We start from the raw sequence: 21820 nt of genomic DNA, 5'->3' as shown, positions 1-21820 counted from the left end.
AACTCTTATGAAAGGTTATAGGTACAGAGACAAAATTTAGAGCTAAGATGAAAGGATGGACTATCCAGAGAGTACCCCATTCGGGAGTCCATCCCATCATCAGCCNCCAAACCTAGATACTAATGCNCATGCCAGCAAGATACTGCTGAAGGGACCCTGATATTGCGGCCTCTTGTGAGGCTATGCCAGTGCCTGGTAAACACCGAAATGGATGCTCACAGCCAGCTACTGGATGGAACACAGGGTCCCCAATGGAGGAACTAGAGAAAGTACCCAAATACCTGAAGGGGGCTGCAACCCTGTAGGTGGAACAACAACAGGAACTAACCAGTACCCCCGGGGTTTGTGTTTCTAGCTGCATATGTAGCAGAAGATGACCTAATCGGCCATCAGTGGGAATAGAGGCTCCTTGGTCTTCCAAACTCTATATGACCTAGCACAAGGCAAGGCCTGGGCCAAGTAGTGGGAGTGGGTGGGTAGGGGAACAGAGGTGGGGGGAGGGGTATGGGTAACTTTCGGGATAGCATTTGAAATGTAAATAAAGAAAATAATAATAATAAAAAAAATAAAATAAAATAGTTTTAGGTAGCCACTGATATACGTGTTTCTGGTCTCTCTGAGCCTGCCTCCATCCTCTTATCATTGACTTATAACACATCAACCCAGCCATTCTAAAACCTGCTTCCTCTCCTGTTATTGGCAAAAGGATTAACCCCAAATGTTGTTTCCCATTGTTCTTGAATTAGAAATATATAACAGAAACTTCATAAACCCACATAGATACGGAGTGGTCAGAAGAACCTAGAAATCATCTGTTTCCAAAGTAGCAGACATAGGAAATATGTTGCTGGGTGCTCATAGCCTCACATACATTCCCCCCACCCCCACCCCCGCTGCTATAAATTTTGTAGAATGCTATTGAATTGAGAATCTTACACAATGGCTTAGGGGCCCTTGGTTTGGGTTTAACTGATACTCCCTACCCGCTGGTGATGTGGTATGGAAGAGCTGACGACATTCCCAATCTTCCCATTACTTAGCTACATGAACAATAATATAAACTAGGGCTGTTGTGAACACTAAGCCAACTCAATACATTCTGTAAGTTCATGGAGTATGAGATGATGTCATTGCTAGGATTCATGGTTCTTTTCAGTAGTGTCATCCTTCTCACGTCTCTCATTTGCAATGTATGATGTTATATCCTAGAAGACTGTAAATCAAGATGGGCATCTGATTTCGTAAATCTGATGGAATCAGTTCATGTTAGTGTAATTCAAGAACTTTTTGTATCATACTGCAAGCCTGACCAGGGCCTTCTCAAATCATATAATTAAAAAAAAAAAAAATCAAGTGTATGTCCTAAAAAAAATCTAAAATATGTGTGATGTTCAGTTTTAATATCAGTTTGATATAGTCTAAGGAGGAATTCTCCATGAAGTGTTGTATAAGAAGACTGGCCTTTGGTGTGTCTGTAGGAAGTGATTTGGTTTTGATTACTTTAATGGAGATGGCATGACTGTTTTTTGGGTTTGGTCTTCAACTGTCTAAGAGTAGAGATGGTGAGCCAAGCACTAGCGTGCATGCACTAACTCTTTGCTCTGTGCTCGCTGGCTGTGATTCGGCTTAGCTGTTTAGAGTTCCAGCTGTCTTGGCTTCTCCACAATGTTGGATTAGAACTTGGCACTGTGAGCCCAACAAACTCTTTCTCTCTTAGGCTAAGTTTGTCACAGCACTAGGACACCAAACTACTGCAAAAGGCAAAGCAGTGAGAACATCAAAGAATCAATGGTAAGGGCAAGGGCCTGCTGCAGTCATGGCCAGTGGCCATCTTTCTGCATAAACAGGACGGAGTAAGAGCTAGGAAAATGGTTAGACCCTCGGCAAGTGCCTCTCTAGTAACAGCGAGTTGAGTGGGCGTCACCCAAGTCATCCAAGGCCAGATCTGCTTACACTGGCTCCTGTGAGCAGCACCTTGTGGCGAGATGGGAACCAAGAGGGTTTGCTCTTCACAGCTCTGCCAACTGCAAGGCGTCTTCCTGTCAGAACCCTAGGATACTTGCTCTTTTTAAAATGAACTTTGATTATTGGGTTTTCTCTTAATATCACAGAAGTTTCATTCTGGGATCTTCCTGTTTTCATTGGTAGAATTAGCTCTTCCTTGTCCCTTCCCCTAGAATGTAATAACAATAATAAAATGATGATAATAATAATAATGATAACCTGTTTGGTGTACTTTATAACCTTGGCTCTCATTAGATCTTTGTTGATGAGAAAGACTATTTGCACAGGGCTAGAACAGCATGACTCAACAAAATGATTTTATGTGACTAAAGTAAGTTTATTTTTCTTTTAAAATAACAAGCAGACCTTCTCCCAGTTTAAGAGTAGGCTGGCAGTACAGAGTTCTCTCTTTGGAATGAGGATTTTGCCTTGGCCCTTAGAATTCAGAAAGTGTCTTCTTCATCCAAAACAAACAAACAAACAAACAAACAAATACTCCTAAATCACAAAGGAAACGTGTTCCTGCTTTGCTGCCACTCTCCTCTGTGTACATCCCAGGAGAAGTGAAGCGCCTCTGGTTCCATTTTGAGATGAGAGAAAAAGACACCAGCCCAAAGACACATGCTCTGCTGTAGCGCTTCTCCTCACGTTGATTCAGTAAAGTGCTACAGATGTGAGGTTGCACTCTCTCTTCTAGCTGACCACAGAGCCCTAAACAGACATCCTTGCAGGCGCCCTTCCCAGTTTGTTCAGTTCTCTATACTTTATAGATCAGATTAAAGAGTTATAAATTATTAAAAGAATTTCTATACAACTCTCCATACCTATGAACACTACTTGAAAGAATAGGATTTCTGGCATAGTCTCAGTGTGAGCCTTTGGAAGTATAAGATACTGTATCAATTTGAAGTGATAGAATTAATACTTATTTGATTTTTCTTGTGAGTCATCAAAAAATAAACAAATTTCTTAATAGTTGGCAAATTTATTATTTATTTGCTTTGAACTTAAATTTCTATTTTAATTTCTCAAAGAATTATAGCCTGCTATAATATTTTTCAAAGCTCTGTATTGATTACCATATTGTATTTCTTTGCAACAAAAATGTATACATGGATTTCAAATTACTTTTTAATTGTCTTTGGCCCCCTAAGAGGCTTGGTTGACCATAAAATTATTATTAATGCACACTTGTCTAAAATAACAAAATTCTCTGTATAATTAGTAAGTAATTGTTAGTCTAAAAAGCTAAATTATGTTGCAGATTTATGTCTCTGAGATGGATGGCTTTTTATTTTTCTTCACTTATCTTCCAAATACCTTGGGGTGTATTATACACTGTTGAGAAAAGTGCATACACGAAAAGCACATGAAAAGAGATGGAGTTTATTATAGCAATGTTGCTAATTTCTTGTTTCTGACATACAGACCTCAAATCACGTAGCAATCTATCAGCAAAAATATTTTTAATGATCGCTCAACAAACAAGCAGGTTATGCATATTGATGTTTTTGAGAGCAAGAAATTGTATGTCACCTCATACCAAAGAAGATTCACCCAAGCATTAGACAATTCTTTGCTGTCAGTGCTGACAATATGTTAGATAGTCACTCTCCACTGCCTCCAATGAATTGTAGCCTACAAAGATGACATGCCATAAGCTTTACAGTGGCAGGAAAGGCTGCTTTCCTCTGTAAAATGGGAATATATAATTGCTATTATTTGGTCATTCAATGTCTCCCAAAGGTTTGTGCATCAAATAATTAGTTGCTGTTGTGGCTGTTTGAGGAGATAGTGGATAGGTCATATGGCCTTATAAGTGGTCCTTTGAACACTGGTGCAATGTGTCTTCTGAGAGAATTGTAGGATCCCAAGCCCCACACTCTTGATTTCTGGCCATAAGATTAGCAGTCTGCTCCTCACCGTGGTTAGCTGCCACTACTATCTGATGTCTAGGAATTAATAACTATCTAATCATAAACGGCAATTTTAAAACCATAAGCCTCCCAATTCCTTTTCCCTATGTAAGTTAATTATCTCAGATATTTTGTTATCAGAACAAACAGGTAACTAACATAATTATTAAGAGAAAAAATAATTAAGACATTTTTAGATGCAGGTCATTTCAGAAAATTTAACTTTTAAGTAAATATAGCTGTAAATTGTAAAATGTATTTATTTTTCTCTCTAGGTACATGCATGTTCATATCAGGACAAGTAACATGTAAGGCTATATTGATTTCACCAATTTGAGTGATTAAACCATTGCCAAAGAGAAAGGAGTGGTTGGTGGGGTGAGTAAGGGATTGATGGGGAGAGCTGATGGAGTGGAGAGTACAGGAGTGGTGGGAGAAGAGAGATTCAATTTAACTAGTTTGTTGCTCAGGCTACCATATATAAGGAAATAATGCATTTCAGAAAAAGCACAAACCATTCTATCTAAATGGCTCCTGAAAATGATGGCTGCCCAACTTCCCAGGTCACATCAGGCCTCACTGTTCTTTCTGGGTCTCATGGGCTTCCTAACCATCGTTTGTCCTGTTTTAAAAATGGTTTCTACCAGATCTTGTGCTACTTTCCCATCCCAGGGCTCAGGAATCAGTAGATATTGTGTTTTCTTTTGTAGATGCAAGAGATCTGGATGATCGCAACTATGATTGCCTTTCACACTCCAGTCTCACAGCGCAGGTGACTCCAAAGCCCTCTGGCACTTGCCAAAGAAGGTATAAGGGACAGAAAATATTTCAAAAAGGACAACAACTTACAATGAGTGGGCCCCGGTTGTTTTCACGGTACTTGTTCTGGAAGAAAATGTACACGACCGTGGCAGCCAGGGAGTAGAGAAAGGCGAACACAGCCACGGTGACAAAGAATTCTGCTGAGGATGAGGAGTCTCCAACCAGTGCCAGCTTCTGCTGTTCCTTTCCCTCACAGGTGGGCACTTCAAAGGTCACCTGGCGCAGCCTGAAACCATCAGAGGCAAGAAGACAATTGGCATGCTGTAGAAGTTGAAATGCCCACTGTCACATCTGCTAACAGTATCCACCACGAAACATCCCGTGGAGAATTTCTAAGTCATTTACAGATTCTAGCTTGACCTATGGAAATGAATACCACAGAGATGGTAATTCAGCCTGCAGAGGTGAGAAGGGGAAGGAGACTCTGAAACAAACCCAGCCTTCTGCTGAGACTTAAGAAAGTGGTCCAGTAAGCCTTGGGTCTGTTCTGTGTTTCCAGCCTCTTTCCTCAGTGTGTTAAGGCTTGTCCTTCTGCTCCACACATAACCTGCCTAACCTGTTGCAGTTATACCAAGAAGGTGCAATTATCACACCCTCCCTGGGGAACCCCCAGCAAACTACTCACTATGTGCTTTCTTTCCTTTTGACATTGTATTGTACTTCTTTTTAAAAAATATTTGAAATTATAATATAATTACACTTCTTCCAACATTTTGAATCTCAACAAGATGCTTTTATAACGTTTGTGGTGTTTGTTACTCAGTAAAGCTATTTAGATGATATACTTGTTTGCTGTTCGTTTTTTTCCTATCTGTATTGCTTCCTCAGAAGGGACTACCAGTCTCTGTGGTAGTGTGGGGTTTGGTTCTTTTTTTCTGTATACCCTAAAGCAGGCTTTTATTAGGCATTTGGTATGTGAGTAAGTGAATGGACAGTCTTCATTCTGCCAGGCCCTAACTTGAACCCAAGGGGAGCATTCAACACAGCATAGTAATCCATTATAGAGACCCATGAAATGCTTAAGCCTCACTTTCTTCAACTACTGCCACCCAAGGAAGTCCTATTACACAAATATTTTAAGGGTGTGAGCTGGAATGAAGTGGTAACTATATTATAGGAACCAAGATTCTTCAGAAATGTGTTACAACTTTGATGGGACATGTATTCAGGCAGTCAGGAGCCAAAGAATGCAAAGTCACTTCACAACACACCCACACAAGAGATTTATGGAAGGAAAAACACAGAAGAGTCATTGCCTCTCTTGGGCAAGAAGCCGCATAGAACCGAGCATAGCACAGGGTTTGGATAAGGTTTTTTGAGGAAGTGGGTCAGAGCTCTCTATGTTGACCTGGGATCTGAGGGATTACATGGCCTGATATTGTGGCAAGTTCAGGGATTGGTGAGGTTAGCTTTCTCTTGAAGGATAGGGCCTGGCCAATTTCCTATCTTCAGGGGCTGGGAAGGCTGTTACAGTCATTGCAAAACAGCAGAGACTTGGTGGGGCCTGAATGCTGGAGCTCCTTGGGCAGGGGCCTGGCCACATGTGCCTTGAGTGGTTATAAAGTTTACAAAAGGAATGTCTGCCCACTCAGGTTGAGTTGGCAGTGCATCCACAACAATGCAGACACTTGTAAATCAGCATTAATGAAGCTTGTCAGTGCCACCTGAGGTTCATTGGGAAATTACCTGTAGATGTAACAGTGTTTCTGCACTCATTTCCATCCCCAATTTAGCTTTTCCTACTAAGTTAAATGTAAATAACCCCTTTCAAAGTGTCCACTGTATATGCATTCCACCAGTTTATACAGTAACACTAATCATGAAATAATACTAATAGCAACAGAGCTAACATGATGAAACATTTCTGTTTTGAACAAGTTATTTAGCTTAATATCTACAACAAACTGTATAATGTGGGTTCATTTTTGCACTTTACCACTTAGAGTTAAAGAAATGCAAATTTAGAATGATCACATAATTTGTCTTGAAACACCCAGCTAACTTTTGTGGGCCAGGGTTTAAATTCATGTCTGACTCCAAATTCTTTTTAAAATATCTATATCAACTTGCTTATGCTAGCTAACTAAGGCATCAAGCAGGATAAATGTTATCAGAATGAGTCCCAAGAGCCACTGTCATTAGAATTTTCAGAAACACCTCCCAGACCAAAAGATCTACAAGTGAAGTTGCATTCATGGCAGGAGGAGGGAAATCATTAAGCTGGCCATTTCATAAAGACATATTCCTTTTTTAAATGATTTATTTATTTTTTATTTTATCTACATTGGCGTTCTGCTTGTATGTATGTCTGTTTGAGGGTGTCAGAATTACAGACAGTTGTAAACTGCCATGTGGGTCCTGGGAATTGAACCTGGGTCTTTTGGAAGAGCAGCCAGCACTCTTTACTGGCTGAGTCATCTCTCCAGTCCAAGACATACTCTTTTTATTTTAATTCATGACTTGGGGAACCGTTTGCATGGTCCACTTGATTTCATGGAGTGACTTTTCCCTTGACAGACAGGTTAAGCTGTCATGTGGCACAGGCATCAGTAACACTAGTTCTGGTGACTGGGTCAGATTTTCTTCAATTACTTGCTCAGTGGGAATGCTGGGAAAATTAACTAGACTGAAACATTTCCCATATTAATTCTGAAGCAGATGGCCTCATAGCATGATTTGCCTTTCTTCCCTTTCTTTAATCTGTCATTCACTGAACAAGCTTTTGATAAGCAACCCTGTTTCACACAATGAGTGGGTGCTGGGCATGGAATGGGAAATGAAAAGGAACGGTTGGTTTCTGCTCTGGCTGAAGTTCAGTGTTACTAACACTGAAGGAAGGTGGATTTCTTAGGGGAATCCTAGCCTATGGTGGGCATGGGAAAGTCAAGGGATGTTTCCCTCTGGAATGTACCTTTAAGCAACAGCTTTAGAAATGACCAGAAATTGTCCAGATCAAAAACTAAGAAAGAAAAATGAGATCCTACTTAATGTCCATCCAAATGGTTAATCTGCAAAAAGATTGTAAGAACAGCAAACGATGACAGGATGTAGGAAATTATTCAGTTCTGGAGGAAATGTAGCCTGCCACTTTTGAAAGCTGTGGCAGTTCTTTAACTGGAAAAAATTGAGCTATCAGAGGTTCCAGCAACCCTACTTCCTAAATATATATGCAAGAGAAATTATAACATATGTTCACCCAGAAACTAGCATAAGAATACTCATGCATCATTTTTCTTAATAGGGAAAATGGAAACAACCCAAATGTCCATAAACTGATAAATGGATAAAACATGGTATGGAATGGAATAGTATTTGCCAATAAAAGTAATAAAGTTCTTATGCTTGATACGCCGTAGAGAAACCTTGAAAGTACTTTGGGTGAAAGAAAGAAGTCATGTGTAAAACATCAAATACTGTATGCTTTTATTTGTACAAAACATTCAGAATAAACCCATTGGGTCAAATCCCAGCTTCATGCTTCATTGTAGCTGGCAGTGGGAGACTCTGGCATGGTGACTACGTGTCTCATGATTTCTTTGGGGGGTGATAAAACAGTTTTGGAATCAATTGTTGTGATAGACACACACCATCCAGCCATAGAGAGACTAAGATTAACACACTGCACACTTTAATTTGTGAGTGGGGGCAGTGGCTCAGCAGCCAACAGTACTTGCTGCCCTTGCATAGGATTAAGGCTTGGTTCACAGCACCCACAAAGCAGCTCACAACCCTCAGTACTTCCAATTTTACGGTACACACTGACCTCTTTTGGCCTCTGAGGGCACCAGGCATCCATGTGTTATATAGACATATATGTAATTGAAACACATAGATACAAAAAATAAAATAAAGATAATAATAAAAATGGTCAATAAAGTGGTAAGTGAATTAAAATTTTAAAATGTTACAAAATAGAAATGAACATGTGTCAAACCCTTGCATAAGTAAGAGCACGACACACTGAGGGAATGCAGTGTGGGTGGGAATGCAGTGTAGTTGGGAATGTATTGTGGGTTGGGAATGCAGTATGTGTGTGAATGCAGTTTGGTTGGGGAATGCAGTGTGTGTGAATATGCGGTGTATGTTTGTGTGACTGGTGTGTGTGTGTGCGTGTGTGTGTGTGTGTGTGTGTGTGTGTGTGTGTGAATGCAGTATGTGTGGGTAGGAATGCAGTGTGGGTAGGAATGCAGTGTGTATATAGAAAACTGTTAGATGGTGAGGAAGGAGATGGATGGTGCTTAAAGAGAAGGAGAGGCATCCAGAAACCTCCACTTGGGGTGGGGTTAGGGCTATGAGAATCATATTATAGATGTTGGCTTTAACTTGAACATTAGCAATATTTTCTTAGGATAAACAGTATATAAAACAAACCCAAACCACAACATAAGCAAAGTCCATGTTCCCTGATGCCACTATTTGGATATATGCCAGCATGTCCTCCTACATGTATCTGTCAAGCCTACTCCTGCTACTCAAGCATAACATCTGGGGCATGTTAGCAGAGGCCAGAACTTTGGAAGAAGGAGATGACAGAATCAACATTGCTTTCTGCACCATCTGTTGAATAACTCTATCTCCATTGCTAATTCATCAGGTTCATTTAACAGAATTGATAACTGTGCCCATATGTATAAAGAAATAAAATCAATTTAAACTCTACTGTACCTATCAATGTCAATGATAGATAGTGGAGTGTTTGGCTCATCAGCTGTTCACCGATGTGAAATGAGGGGAAAGAGAAATGGAAGTGGAATTTTAGATGAGTACTTGATCTGAAAAAAGGAGTGAAGATAATTTATGAAGGATAATGTCAGCTAAGAGTTGTTACAGCAGACTTCATCCATGCATTTGAACATTGTGTGATGATTGTCTGGTTAGGTTCTTCTGTCAGTTTGACACAAACTAGAGTTATCTGGAAGAAGGAATCTCAGTTGAGAATATGCCTCTATCAGCTTGGCCTATAGGCAAGTCTGTATGGCATTCTCTTGATGAATGGTTGATGTGGGAAAGCTCATCCCACTGGAAGTGGTGGGAACCTGGGATGGGCTGAGAGAGCCTTGGGAAGCAAGCTGGCAAGCAATTTTCTGCCGATGGTTTTTGTTCCAGTTCCTGCCACCAGGTTCCTAATTGAGTTCCTTCCTTGAATTCCCAAATTGTGAAAAATAAAGATGAAATAAATCTTTTCCTTCCCAAGTTGATTTTGATTTTGGTTTTGTTGCTTAATAATCACATTAATAAAAACCTAAGATGATGGTGTATATCACTGCACACATCTACATGCAATCCCACATGCACACACAGGTTCCTTTAAGTAATGTGTGTGTGTGTATACATACATGTATACACACATGTATATATGTATGTAAGCATTTATGAATGTATATCTTCATCTTTGTATATATTGCTACAGAAGAAGAGAGGTTACACTCAACATATATTTTGTCACTGCAGTAATTTTATGAGCAAACATCATTAATTTAGAAGCTAAACAAGGGACAAAAGCTGTTCCTTGGAGATAGAGCATGCCTGCTGAGAATCTGGAAGAAGCTGCTGGGTCTACCTCTGATCTTGTGAAGGAGTGAGGAAGCAATTGCTGAGGTTGCAGAAGGCACCAAATTCAATTTGTTGATTTCAAATGTACAGTTCCCTTATTCCCTTCTTGGTTGACCTGACCCAATCAAGGGGTAATTGAATTCTCCTGGGTTTTATTGCATTTTGTCTGCCAATAAAAGACTTCCATTTTAGAGTAGTTTTTCCTTAAAAATTACCAGTACACTCGGGAACCATTTAAAACAGACGACGACTCTCCAGTTAAAGTAAAGTGGTTACCATGTGTGCAAAGTTTTGAGTTTTGCTCAGAAGGACAGGAAGAATATTAAATGGAACTATCTCTTCAGTGTCTGGAGAAGGGCAAGCTGGTATTGCTTTATTAACAGTGTTCATGGAATGGGGCATGGCTCAGTGGAAAAGGCTGTTGACATGCAAACAAGAGGGCCAGAGTTCAGATCAACAGCGCTCACACAAAATACTGGGCTCTGGCTCCAACTGAAAAATTCTTCCTCAAAAAGGGTGAAGAGTAATTGAAGAAGGCTCCTAATCAATCTTGGGCTACCACTTGCATATGTATAAACTTACATATACATCTGACTCATGCACTCAGCTTGTGCACCCTATGTGTGAATATATATGCAAAAATATATGCATGTGACATGTATACACACATAAAATAACAGTATTTGTAATAATAACCAGTGACATTTTCTATATCCAGTATGCTTTATTCTGGACTTGTGTCTCACTTAGGTCTCTTCACAAAGCATTGCTATGATCTCTATCGTACAAATGGGGAAACCGAGTCTTGAAATATGCAGTGAGCTATCAGGAGCTCATGTGTCTCCTGGACAGCCCAGATGATTCACAAATGCAAGTAGATCAAAATGAGACCATTAAATAACATATGCCAGTTTCTCACTCTGCATGAAAGCTTAAAAGAAACTTAAATTTCAAGCTGAATACTTATGTTAAAATAAGCAAGACAACTGGCCCACACTAGCTCATTCAGTGGCAAAAGTCGCATCTAATAGACAGAGTTTACATGGAGTAGGATTCTAAGACACTATTCATTCTGCTACTACACTGAAGTATGTGTATTACATAACATATACCCAGCCATGGTAGCTGGAACTCTGCATATCGACCAAAACGACATCACAAAAAACTTCCCAGTTACCAAATCTTACTAGGGTTTATAATAAATATTAATTGATCTGAAATCCTAAGAGACTGGTTCAGTATAGAAAGTAAAACACTGTAATGTCCAGCATGGGCATGCTCTAGGAAGCAATGAGGTATCATGGTTCTGTGATAAGGCATTTGAGTTCACTGAAGTGTGTTTCAGCAGGTCTAAGATCCTATCAATCCATGCTTGAGTGTCTTAGTGGAAGACAAAGTCACACTCCAAGGGCTACAGTCCAGGACAAAGGGAAAGGTGGAAGTCAAGCTGCTGTAACCTAGAGCCAGGGTGACAGAGGCCTGATGACAGATCACAGTGCTCCCACTGTCCTTGTCTTGACCCTTGACGACTTTCACCTCTAGGATGGGAGCTCTGTTTTACTGCTTTTTGTTTGCTTGGTTTTGTTTTTCCTTTATCTCCCTAGTTTGTAAGGTTTTGGTTTTAGAAGACTTTTTCTTTCCTCTTGCCAGCCATATTTGTGTATGTGTGTGAAGAGACATTTCTGTTGCATTTGCATACACAGACATACATCATCTCACTCAGCTAATGATTCACTTCCTAAGTTACTACCACCACAGGGGTCACATAGCTCCTTGACATATAAAATCTCTATTCTTTCTCCCAAGCATTTCTCCCCACTCACAGACAGTAGAGCTGGACCTCAGTCATTTGGGAAGATTAGTCAGAAATCTTCTTTATACTAACGTAAAGAAGAACCCAGACTCCCTTTGAACTGGTTTCCCTTGTTCCAGAGTACATTTCTAAGTTTTAAACCACTGCACTCCACAGGATGTTCAACTTCATTCATTCAGGGGGATGCAGGAAACACATGCACCAGTCATTAGAGGCACTAGGACAGAGAGTCAATGACTTCTAGGAAATGGAATGGAGATGGTCTAGAAGGTTGGGAAGGACAAACCTCTCCCTGCCACCTTAAATTTTATTATTGTGTCTGAAGGACTGCATTTTGTTCTGCTATTTAGGAAGCTTCTACCAGTAGATGCCAATCTTCAGTGGACATTAATTGAGTCCAAAATATGCCAGACACGGTGCCAGATTCTTTATACATTATTTTATGTAAATCTGAAGCATTGATATCAATGTTCAGGTTGTCCCATATTCCCTTTACTGAAAAATGAGGAGACTTATTGATATGATGGTCTCATGAGCGTTTGGCAACTGTGGCCATCTCAATATGGCTCTAAAGACAGAGATTGAAAGGATGCTGCTTACACCTAAAAAGGCCTTATTTTTATGCTGTGATCATAGTCTGGGGAAACTGCCTCTTTCTAAGAGTCTTTGGCTGGGATGGGAATGGCAGGAGAGTACAGTCAAGTTTGAGCCCAGACCTTGGACATTTGCCCACTGTGAAGAGAACTGAAAATGCTTTAGCAACTGGGCACCTGTAGCCTAAGATAGAATCTCTCTTGGACTCATAAGGGATACAAGTCACGCATCTGAGTGCAAGGTTCCCTCACTGGAAATTGACATGGAGACCAGTTTACCTAGAGAACTTCTAGCAAGAAGAGTTAATGCCAGGCTCCCAGCATTGTCAAAGCAGGCAGAACATGAAGCAACTCAGTACCAATACCCCTCTAGGAGAGTCACAGGGTGAGGTTCCTACTGAGGTCAAAAAAACATGACATTGAGATGACGACCTTAAGCCAATCTGCTTGTCCTCAACAGCAAGTTCAGCTTCTCTATCTTCAGGGCATGGCTTAGGCAGACAGAATCCGATTAGCATATGGTTTGTCCCTAACCTTGATTAAATGCAAAGCAGTCTGATCCCCAAGGTTTGTAACGAGAGGACTTATTCACTAGCAACTACTTCTTCAAGGAGAAAAAGAGTAAAAGAGGAAATGCTCTTCAACACAGTAGGGATGCTTGTCCCAGACTCATTTATGCACAAACTGTGTTCCAGTTTATTGTCACTGTAAAGGGGACTTTCTGTTACCTTTTGTCCTCCCACAGGAAACTGAAAGAGATGTTGGAAAATGTAATCAAGGTTACTGCAAACAATACTCTTTTCTGCATGATTAATTACATTTATACTTGAGAGTCTGGGAAAACACTGTCCTACCTCCCAGCTCCCAGAACAGAGAGACCATCTTTTCATCAAAAGATATTGTGTTGGTAACAAAGAACTCTATTTTACTATACAGCACAATACACTAACACACACACACACACACACACACACTCACACACACATACACAGAGACACACACACACACACACACACACATTCATGAATTTATGGACATGTACATTTCTGCATTTGCATTGTTTAGAGAGAAATTTTTAAATCAAAACAGAAGCCTGCAGGTGATTAAAAAGGAATGGTTCTGCAGAGGCAGGGGTATGACCAGGAGTTGCACTGAGAACAGTAAAGCTACAAAAACCTTATATGACTCACAATGAGGCACTGCTGAGCTCACCAGCTATGACTTATTTGTTTTGATTCCTTCAAATAGAATCTGAGTAATAGAAAATTCAGATGGCCTTTCCATTGCCAAAGTAAATAGATAATAAGGTTACCATTTATCCGAAGTAAAAATCCATCTTTTGTTGGTCCTGTCTGGTACTCTACTCAAGTAAACTGTGAGGAAAAAATAGTTCCAGAGAGGTTTAAAAAGAATCTTTGATGTTCAGCTGAAAACTGAATATATTCTCATTTTATTTGCTTGATAAATAGAGGTTTTGTGAGTAAATTATCTAAAAAGTTTGATTAAAATGTATTTATAACACTCAAAAATATAATGCTGTAATGAGGAAGCATGCAGAGTCTATCATCTGACATTTTATTTAAACCATATAAAGTTATTTGATTTTGTGAAAAGTGCAGATATATATAAAGAAAAAAAGAACAACAATTCATTTCCAATGATCAACCTAAAAAATTAGATACAAAGGGTCATTAACCTACCTTGTGTGTTTATGTGCACATGTCTGTGGCTGAGTGTGTAGACCAGAGGTGAATCTTGGGCATCCTCAGGAACACCATCCACCTTGTTTTGAGACAAGGTCTCTCACTTGTCCAGAACTTGCCAGTTTGGCCAGGCTGGCTCGTCAGTGAGCCCCAGGGATTGGCCTGTCTCTGCCCCACCCCCTCAGAAATCTGCCTGGCTCTGCCTAGTGCTGGAGTTACAAATAAATGTCACCAAGCACAGCTTTTCCACAGGAGTTCTAAGGCTTGATCTCAGGTCTAACGTGGGTGCCACAAGCACTTTACTAATTGAGCTAACTTAGCCTATATACTTTCATTACATAATGATATGACCAAAACATACCTTACTTTTAAAGAAAGATATATCATATTTTTAATAGTTATATGAATATGTATAAATATGATGTATGGATTATCATGTTGTAAGGGTGTTCTGCAGAGAGCTACATAATGAAGATTATATAACAATTCCACAAATGGTTCATTGGTGAATATTTTGAATATCTCACACTAATTTCTCAGATTGATGCCATGTAATTATTGATATATCAGATTGTCAGAAAGTTTCTAAGTCCCCAAAATGCTTAAAACCTTTGTCATTTTGATGACTGATGGACAATGGAAATAAGAACTATATTTTAAAGAGTTCACATTTGCGGTATTTCAATGCAACTCTTCACTGTACCACTATTAGCCTCATTTACTCTAATCCCAGGGTTTATATGGGGAAAAGATTCAAGCACTAGTCTAGTCAATGACATGTTATTTCCAAAACACCAGTGCACTTCCAGCCCTAAGACACAGGGTGTTTGCTTCCATTTTCTACCCATTGTAAAGTTATATTTTTGAAATTTTTCCATCAACTTGAAAGGCTATGTAAATAATCTCTACTAGCCATTAGCCTGTGACAAATGTCGTGTCTCTTTTGTTTGCTCATTTTGTCATTTGCTTTGGAGCTGAGACTCAAACCCAGAGTCCTATGTGCTCTAGCACCATTCCAGCATCCAAAGAAAGAGATGTCCCAGCCTCTCAATGTCTTTCCATTAAGGTCAGGTGTGTTGATGGGAACAGGGTAATTCATGACTAGAGATCCTATTGATGTCTAATATGTAAAATACTGCACTTCTAACTTAAATGGTAAGCATTGTTAATATAGATGATTTTCAAAATCCAAATGCTTTTGTAAAGTTTCAAAGGCCTAGATATCCTCTATCATTCAGGGTTGTACCCAGAACCATTTGACACAGCTCACAAGAAAATTCTATATTATTTTGCCTACTTCTTTGCTATAGTCACACCCAGTAGCTTCTTTTCTTTTCCTAGAAAATAATACACCCACTCTCAAAACATCCATGCCCTTGAACTCCTTTCCATGTCCAGCTTTCTGTCTTTGTTCAGGTCTCAGTTCAAATGTATCCCTATCTGAGAGTGCTCCTTTGATCACCCAGGTTAAAGACCACATCTCTGCCATGGCCACACTCCAGTGCATCATCCAGCTTCGTGGCATTCATTGCCCTGTCCCTGTCCCTGTCCCCGTCTGAGTACAACCTACTGATTGTGAATATGTGCTTTCCTTTTCTCTCACACTAGACTGAGAGCAGTACACAGGAACATGGGTCCTGTTTTGTACATCTTTATTACTGAGAATCTAGTCATTTTCGTTTGTGGTAAATAGTCAATAAACATTTGTTAAGAGAGGAAGGAAGGAAAGAAGGGAGGGAGCTCATTAAATTCTTAAAAGGTCTATTTGTCTGGATGTAAATCCTGCTCCTGTAGAAAGTAGTGTCTATATGTTCTACCAGAAGAAAGCAGGATTTGGAAGTGAAGCGACTTGATCAGAGTCATACAGCGAAAGATGCACACTTTCAGCTTCCTGCTGTGGGTTCACTGGATCTTCTGCCACTACATTTCCCCATTCAGAGAAATTCCTACTGGTCCAGAGAGAAGACACAAACCCAAGAAGTAGAAGGTGGAATTCCCCCTCTCAGCTGGTGACACTTCTGGAGAAGCTCCTTAGGAACCTGCCCTTCAGACCTTCTCAATGATGTGAGCCCATGGATGCTGCTGTCTCACTACCTTCATACTGGGCATTATGCCAATTGTTACAGATTTCATCATGAGCAACATGGAGATGATTTCTGCTATCAGAGTTTTTGTTCTAAGGCAAGGAGGTGCTGTCTATTCCAAAAGACAGCAGTCAATGTTAGGATAGAGACTTTATAGGGTGTAAGCCAGTCTAGGAGTCCCCCAGGAGACTTAACTTTAGTTTAAGTATAGAGCAAAGTTTAGTGTCAAGTATAAGAGTGTGAGGAACACTCTTTGTTTTACTTGACACTAAACTTTGCTCTATAATTCAACTAAATATCAGGTCCTCTGGGTGGAGGGACCCTAGGCTGGCTTAAGCCCTATAAAGTCTCCATCCTAACACTGACTGCTCTGGGCCTGGAGTGAAGTCCATGTTAGATAGGTAGCCTGGGCTTCCATAGAAGATTTGTCATTGCTGATAACTGTAACAGAGATGGTGAGTAGGTATTGTTCCTGGCTTCTGTGCTAGCCACTGTGCTCTGGGCCCCTGAATGCTGAACTCTCTACATCCCTATGACAGCCACGAGAAGAAAATCACTGTTATCCTTATTCTACAAATGAGAACACTTGAAGCTGAGTGCACAGAAGCCGGCAGTCCTAGAGAAGATTTAACTGCAAGGCTCTTCCTCCTACATCTGCCACATGTGCAGATATTCTTTCAGGCCAGGTCCTGTGGAATTTCTCAGACATTCATCTGAACCAATTTCTTATATGCCATATGGTGAGGGATTGTATAGATTTTCAGAATAGTTGATGATGCATGAGAAACTGGTTCACTAAGAATCCACTGACTAATCAGAAAGACACAGTATACTTGACACACTCAAGGGAAGTACCACGACAGCCACTATGCCGGTGTCTGAGGCAGAGGCTGGCCTTCAATTACAAGGCCAAAAGAATGCAAGTGCGTGTGTGTGTTTGTGAGCTAAGTTCATGTGCTTGTGTTAGGGCCCTTTCTTCAAAGCTTTTCATTGAAATATTCTAGAAAAGAAAACAATGTCAGCAAAAGTATTCCCTATCTAGGAAGAAATGTTTTTCTTGTTAATTTAGTTTTAGTTGGAACTGATCTGGAGACTCTGGGAGATATCCATATTGCCCCTAGACTATATCTTTTTCTTGAAAAGGTATTAAAGTGATGGATAAATTTCTCTTGGCTACAGAAGGAAAACTGATGTTGAGAGTAGGACTTGCCTTGCCTGCCAAGCTTCTCAGGAAAAGGGACGCTATTGCTCACTGCCCCCATTGACTCTAGAATTGGCATGCTGTTGCTGTTCTCTGTCCCATTGTGTCATGTATCAGTCAACCACTTTCTTCATGTACAAACCAGTGTGCTGCACTCCTGCCTCTAATTGAATCCTTTTGATTTGAAATCCTCAAGAGAAGGCAGTTTAATATAATAGCTAGCAAGGAGACGATTGGGAAGACATGGGAGCTTTTCTCAGGGTACTGATGCAAGTCTATTGGAGAGCATCAAAAGAGTGCTTTAAGAAAGGAAAATAGGAAAAAAAGGGAAATAGTATCGACTATTGGAAACCCTCCCCCCCCAAAAAAAAACATAGCAATATGTCAATAAGTAGCTCCCTCTTCCTATAGATTAAAATTTATCTTCTGGGAATATTTTCCTGTTGATTCACAGAATATTTAAAGAGAACAAAATAAAACCTAAATCACCTCCCTCATTTGAGAGCTAAAAGTCAAGGCCAAAAATGTGAACATATAGCTCCAATAAGTCTTCTACATAGTTTAATGCTCTACAACTATCTTCAGCTTTCTAGAAATGTGTAATCCCAAGAATGATTCCGAAACTCCTGGGGGTGTTCCTTTTCTGGGACCCATGGGAAAAGCACTATTTTTCTAAAATTACTAGGATGCTATTCGCCATGTACACCCTCATTCTTTCTTAAATGGACAGTGTGGCATGATACAGGAAAGGTGTGAAGTGTGATTCAGCCATTTTCCCCCATTGCCAATGTAATGTGTGCCTGATATCATTCTCAGTTTTTATTCTCAATGTGATAAGTATTCATGGTTGTAGTGCTCATGTATAAAATGCACCACACGACCCTCAATCATGTCTGTAGAATATGTAGGGGCTTGAAGACTTGACATTTGAGAACTGCAACTTCCTTCAAGTTATTTCACTTGGTAGTCTTGGTAGTTTGGGTGATGTGTTCTGACTCAGCATGTACAGGGGTTTCATTTCACCATGTAGAGATGTGTCCCTTCCCAAGTATCACTACACGTTAGTTACCACACTACTCAAATGTTCTACCATAGTCCCTCGACAGTAAACCAGCTCCTTGTTCTTGACAGAAACGAATAAAAGGCTCCACGAGGTAGCTGGAGAAAGCACAAGCAGGCAAGCTCATGGTTGGTGCCAAAGGTAGGAACCTTTATCTCAGGTTACAAATGTTCCCTTATCTTTCTGGCACCACATGTGGAATGAGAGGTTAAAATTAGATGTTGCATCAAGAAGATTCTAAATGTAATCATGAACTCCCCATCATTCATCTCATTGTGAAGAGGAGTCACAGATAGAAGCCTGGAGATTTGGAATTTCCCATGAGAGCGCAGGAGTATCCACCATAAAGTATGTTGCTGATGTTTGGGCTTCCCTGCACATATTACCTTCCTGAAGTTTTTTAAGTTTTCAAGTTGGAACACCAGCTATAGATTTGATCAGTTATTATGCTTTAACTCTTGGGCTTAAGCATCTAAAGCCTGCTACAGGACAATGAGGAAAAAAATTAAGGTAACATGGAGAAAGAAGAAAAATATTCTAATTCCTTTGTTGTGTCCTCAAAATCTGACACAATACCTTTTCCATGGCAAGTGTTCAAGATATTTCTTTACTGAACTGACTTTGACCTAGCTTTCTCATAAGTGAATTATCACAAATAACATTTAATCTGAGCAGGCATCAGCTACAGAAATATTTATGGTTTTATCAGTTTCAGATGAAGGCCTCCTTCCTTTCTTTGCTTGCTCTTAGCTCCTTTTGACTACCTTGTGCTGCTTTTCCAGGGCTTCCTTTCTTGTCATAGCAAATGCTTTCTTGACAGGGCAATTGTTTTGCAGGAGGCTGCTGGATATATTATATGACTCAAAACAATTCCCTTTTGAAATTAGCTTTACATTTCTATGTATAGATTGCATAAGATCCTAAATCTTGAGAAAGAAATTTCACATGTAGCCAATCTGTGCCAACATTTATATCCTAGATCCTGAGCCAAGAACCATGAACCAAAGTGGCTCAGGAGAGTGAGTAGGAAGAGAAAAACTATCAAAGAATGATTCTACTGAGAAAGATCCAATACTCAGTGCATTTGGCACCTTTTATCAGGGAAAATTAGCCTAAAGTTCAGATTTCCATATAAAATTCATGTAAACGTTCTAGCATTCTACCTATATGAGATGTCCAGAATGGGGCCCTTGGCCTACCCCGATCAGTAGAAAGATCATAGAGAACAGCAATGGCCAGCAGACTGGGAGTCTGGGCATTCGGTTATTCCAGTTTCCTAAAACACTATGTTAAGAGCATACAGCAAGAGAGGACTGGAGTCAGTGGGGGATCGGGTGCTGGGAGTGGGGGTACATCTCTAAAATGAGCTAAAAACATAAGACAATGGACAATACAAGGAATCTATGGGGTGACCCTAAATAATATTCCTAGCAATGAGAGGATATGGAACCTGATAGGGCCATCTCCTGTAACCTGAAAACATTTCCAATAGAGGGAATGGGACGACAAACCAGCTACAAAACCTTCAACCTACAGTTTGTCTTGACTACAAGATGTTCAGAGGTAAAGGTGTTGCAGAAATTGAGGTACTGACAAACCAATGACTGGCCCAGCTTAAGATCTATCCCATGAGAGAGAGCCTCCTCCTGACACTGTTGATGATATTCTGCTATAATTGTAGACATACTGGAGACTAGCCTAACTGTCTTCTGAGAGGCTTTACCGAGCAGTTGATGGAAACAGACACATAGACCTCCAGCCAAACATTAGGAGGATCTTGGGGAATCCTAAGTAAGAGAGGGAGGAAGGATTGAAGGATCCAGGGAGGTCAAGGACACCACAAGAAAACCTATGGAATTAACTAACCTGAGCCCATAGGGTTCACAGAGACTGAACTGCCAAACAGAAGGCATGCGTGGGACAGACCCAGGGCCTTTCCATATATGTAACACTTGTGCAGTGCAGTCTTTAAGTGGGAAACCTAACAGCAGGAGCAGGGGCTGCATCTGACCCTCTTGCCTGCCTTTTGGTTTCCTAACCTCGAATTAGACTGTCTTGCTTAGCCATAATAGATGGGTCTAGACCTACTTGATATGGCAAGTTGATATCCATGGGATGCCTTTCTGAGGAGAAAGGGAGGAAGGAGGTGAGATGGAGGAACTGGGAGGAGAGGGGGAGTGGAAGATGCAATCAAGATATAAAGTAATAAAAATATTAATTCAGGGGAATAAAAGAAATGCCTACCTTCCATGTATAGTTCCACTATGTACAATTAATCAAGATTTTCATGAGAACTTGGAGAAAACACGCATTTTTTTAAAATTTGTGTCAAGACTGCTTTCAAGAACTCAAAAAATAAATGGCAGTACAGTGACTGTCTGCCCTCAAATGTGTTTGTCTGTACTTGGCTTGATCTTTTGTCCTGTGGACAAGATTAAAGCTTCATATCAGCTCCTTACCCACTCAGAAACTTCAAACATCAGAGGCCATAGGCAGTGCAGGAAGCCCTGAGTAAATGAAGCTGGAGTGAATGTGTGCTGTTAACAAGGGCACGGCCATGTCAAGAACCCCAGAACTTCAGAGCCGTGTTCAGGAATATGGCAAAGCCTCCTTCCTGGGGAGTAGAGGGAAGGGTAAAAGGACAAAGCCTTCTTCTGTGTCAGAGGGAGAGTGTGCAAAAAAATGTTCACCATTGCTTTCTCTCCACCAATGTTTGCTACCTGAATGAAGACTGCTCTCCGATAGAGAATGCTCCTACTGAGATTAGCTAAACTTGTCTCCTTGATCCAGCTATATACTAGTCTATGAATGTCCATAGGGGATTCATATCCATGAGGTGGATGAGGAATGTTGTACAGGTTATCATGTGAGCTTGCTATAGGAACACAGCTGTTTATTTTATTGGTTATAAGAATAGTGAAGTCGGGCATTGGTGGCACACACCTTTAACCCCAGCACTTGGGAGGCAGAGGCAGGTGGATTTCTGAGTTCGAGGCCAGCCTGATCTACAGAGTGAGTTCCAGGACAGCCAGGGCTACACAGAGAAACCCCATCTCGAAAAAAAAAAAAAA

General features: G+C 40.4%; 1 protein-coding gene across 2 annotated transcripts in view; it reads right to left on the bottom strand.

Moving 5' to 3' along the window:
• The window catches only part of Synpr (synaptoporin), a 321344-nt gene that overhangs the window by 52268 nt on the left and 247256 nt on the right, over window positions 1–21820 (bottom strand). For both annotated transcript variants that reach the window (XM_021203508.1, XM_021203509.2), the window contains one exon: window positions 4770–4968. In XM_021203508.1, the coding sequence (XP_021059167.1) occupies window positions 4770–4968 (199 nt within the window). The remainder of the gene's footprint in view (window positions 1–4769; window positions 4969–21820) is intronic.

This window comes from Mus pahari, chromosome 8 (genome assembly GCF_900095145.1).
Source record: "Mus pahari chromosome 8, PAHARI_EIJ_v1.1, whole genome shotgun sequence".
Taxonomy (NCBI): Eukaryota; Metazoa; Chordata; class Mammalia; order Rodentia; family Muridae; genus Mus; species Mus pahari.
Note: the sequence above shows the minus strand (reverse complement) of the source record. Positions and strands in the feature narration are given on the sequence as shown.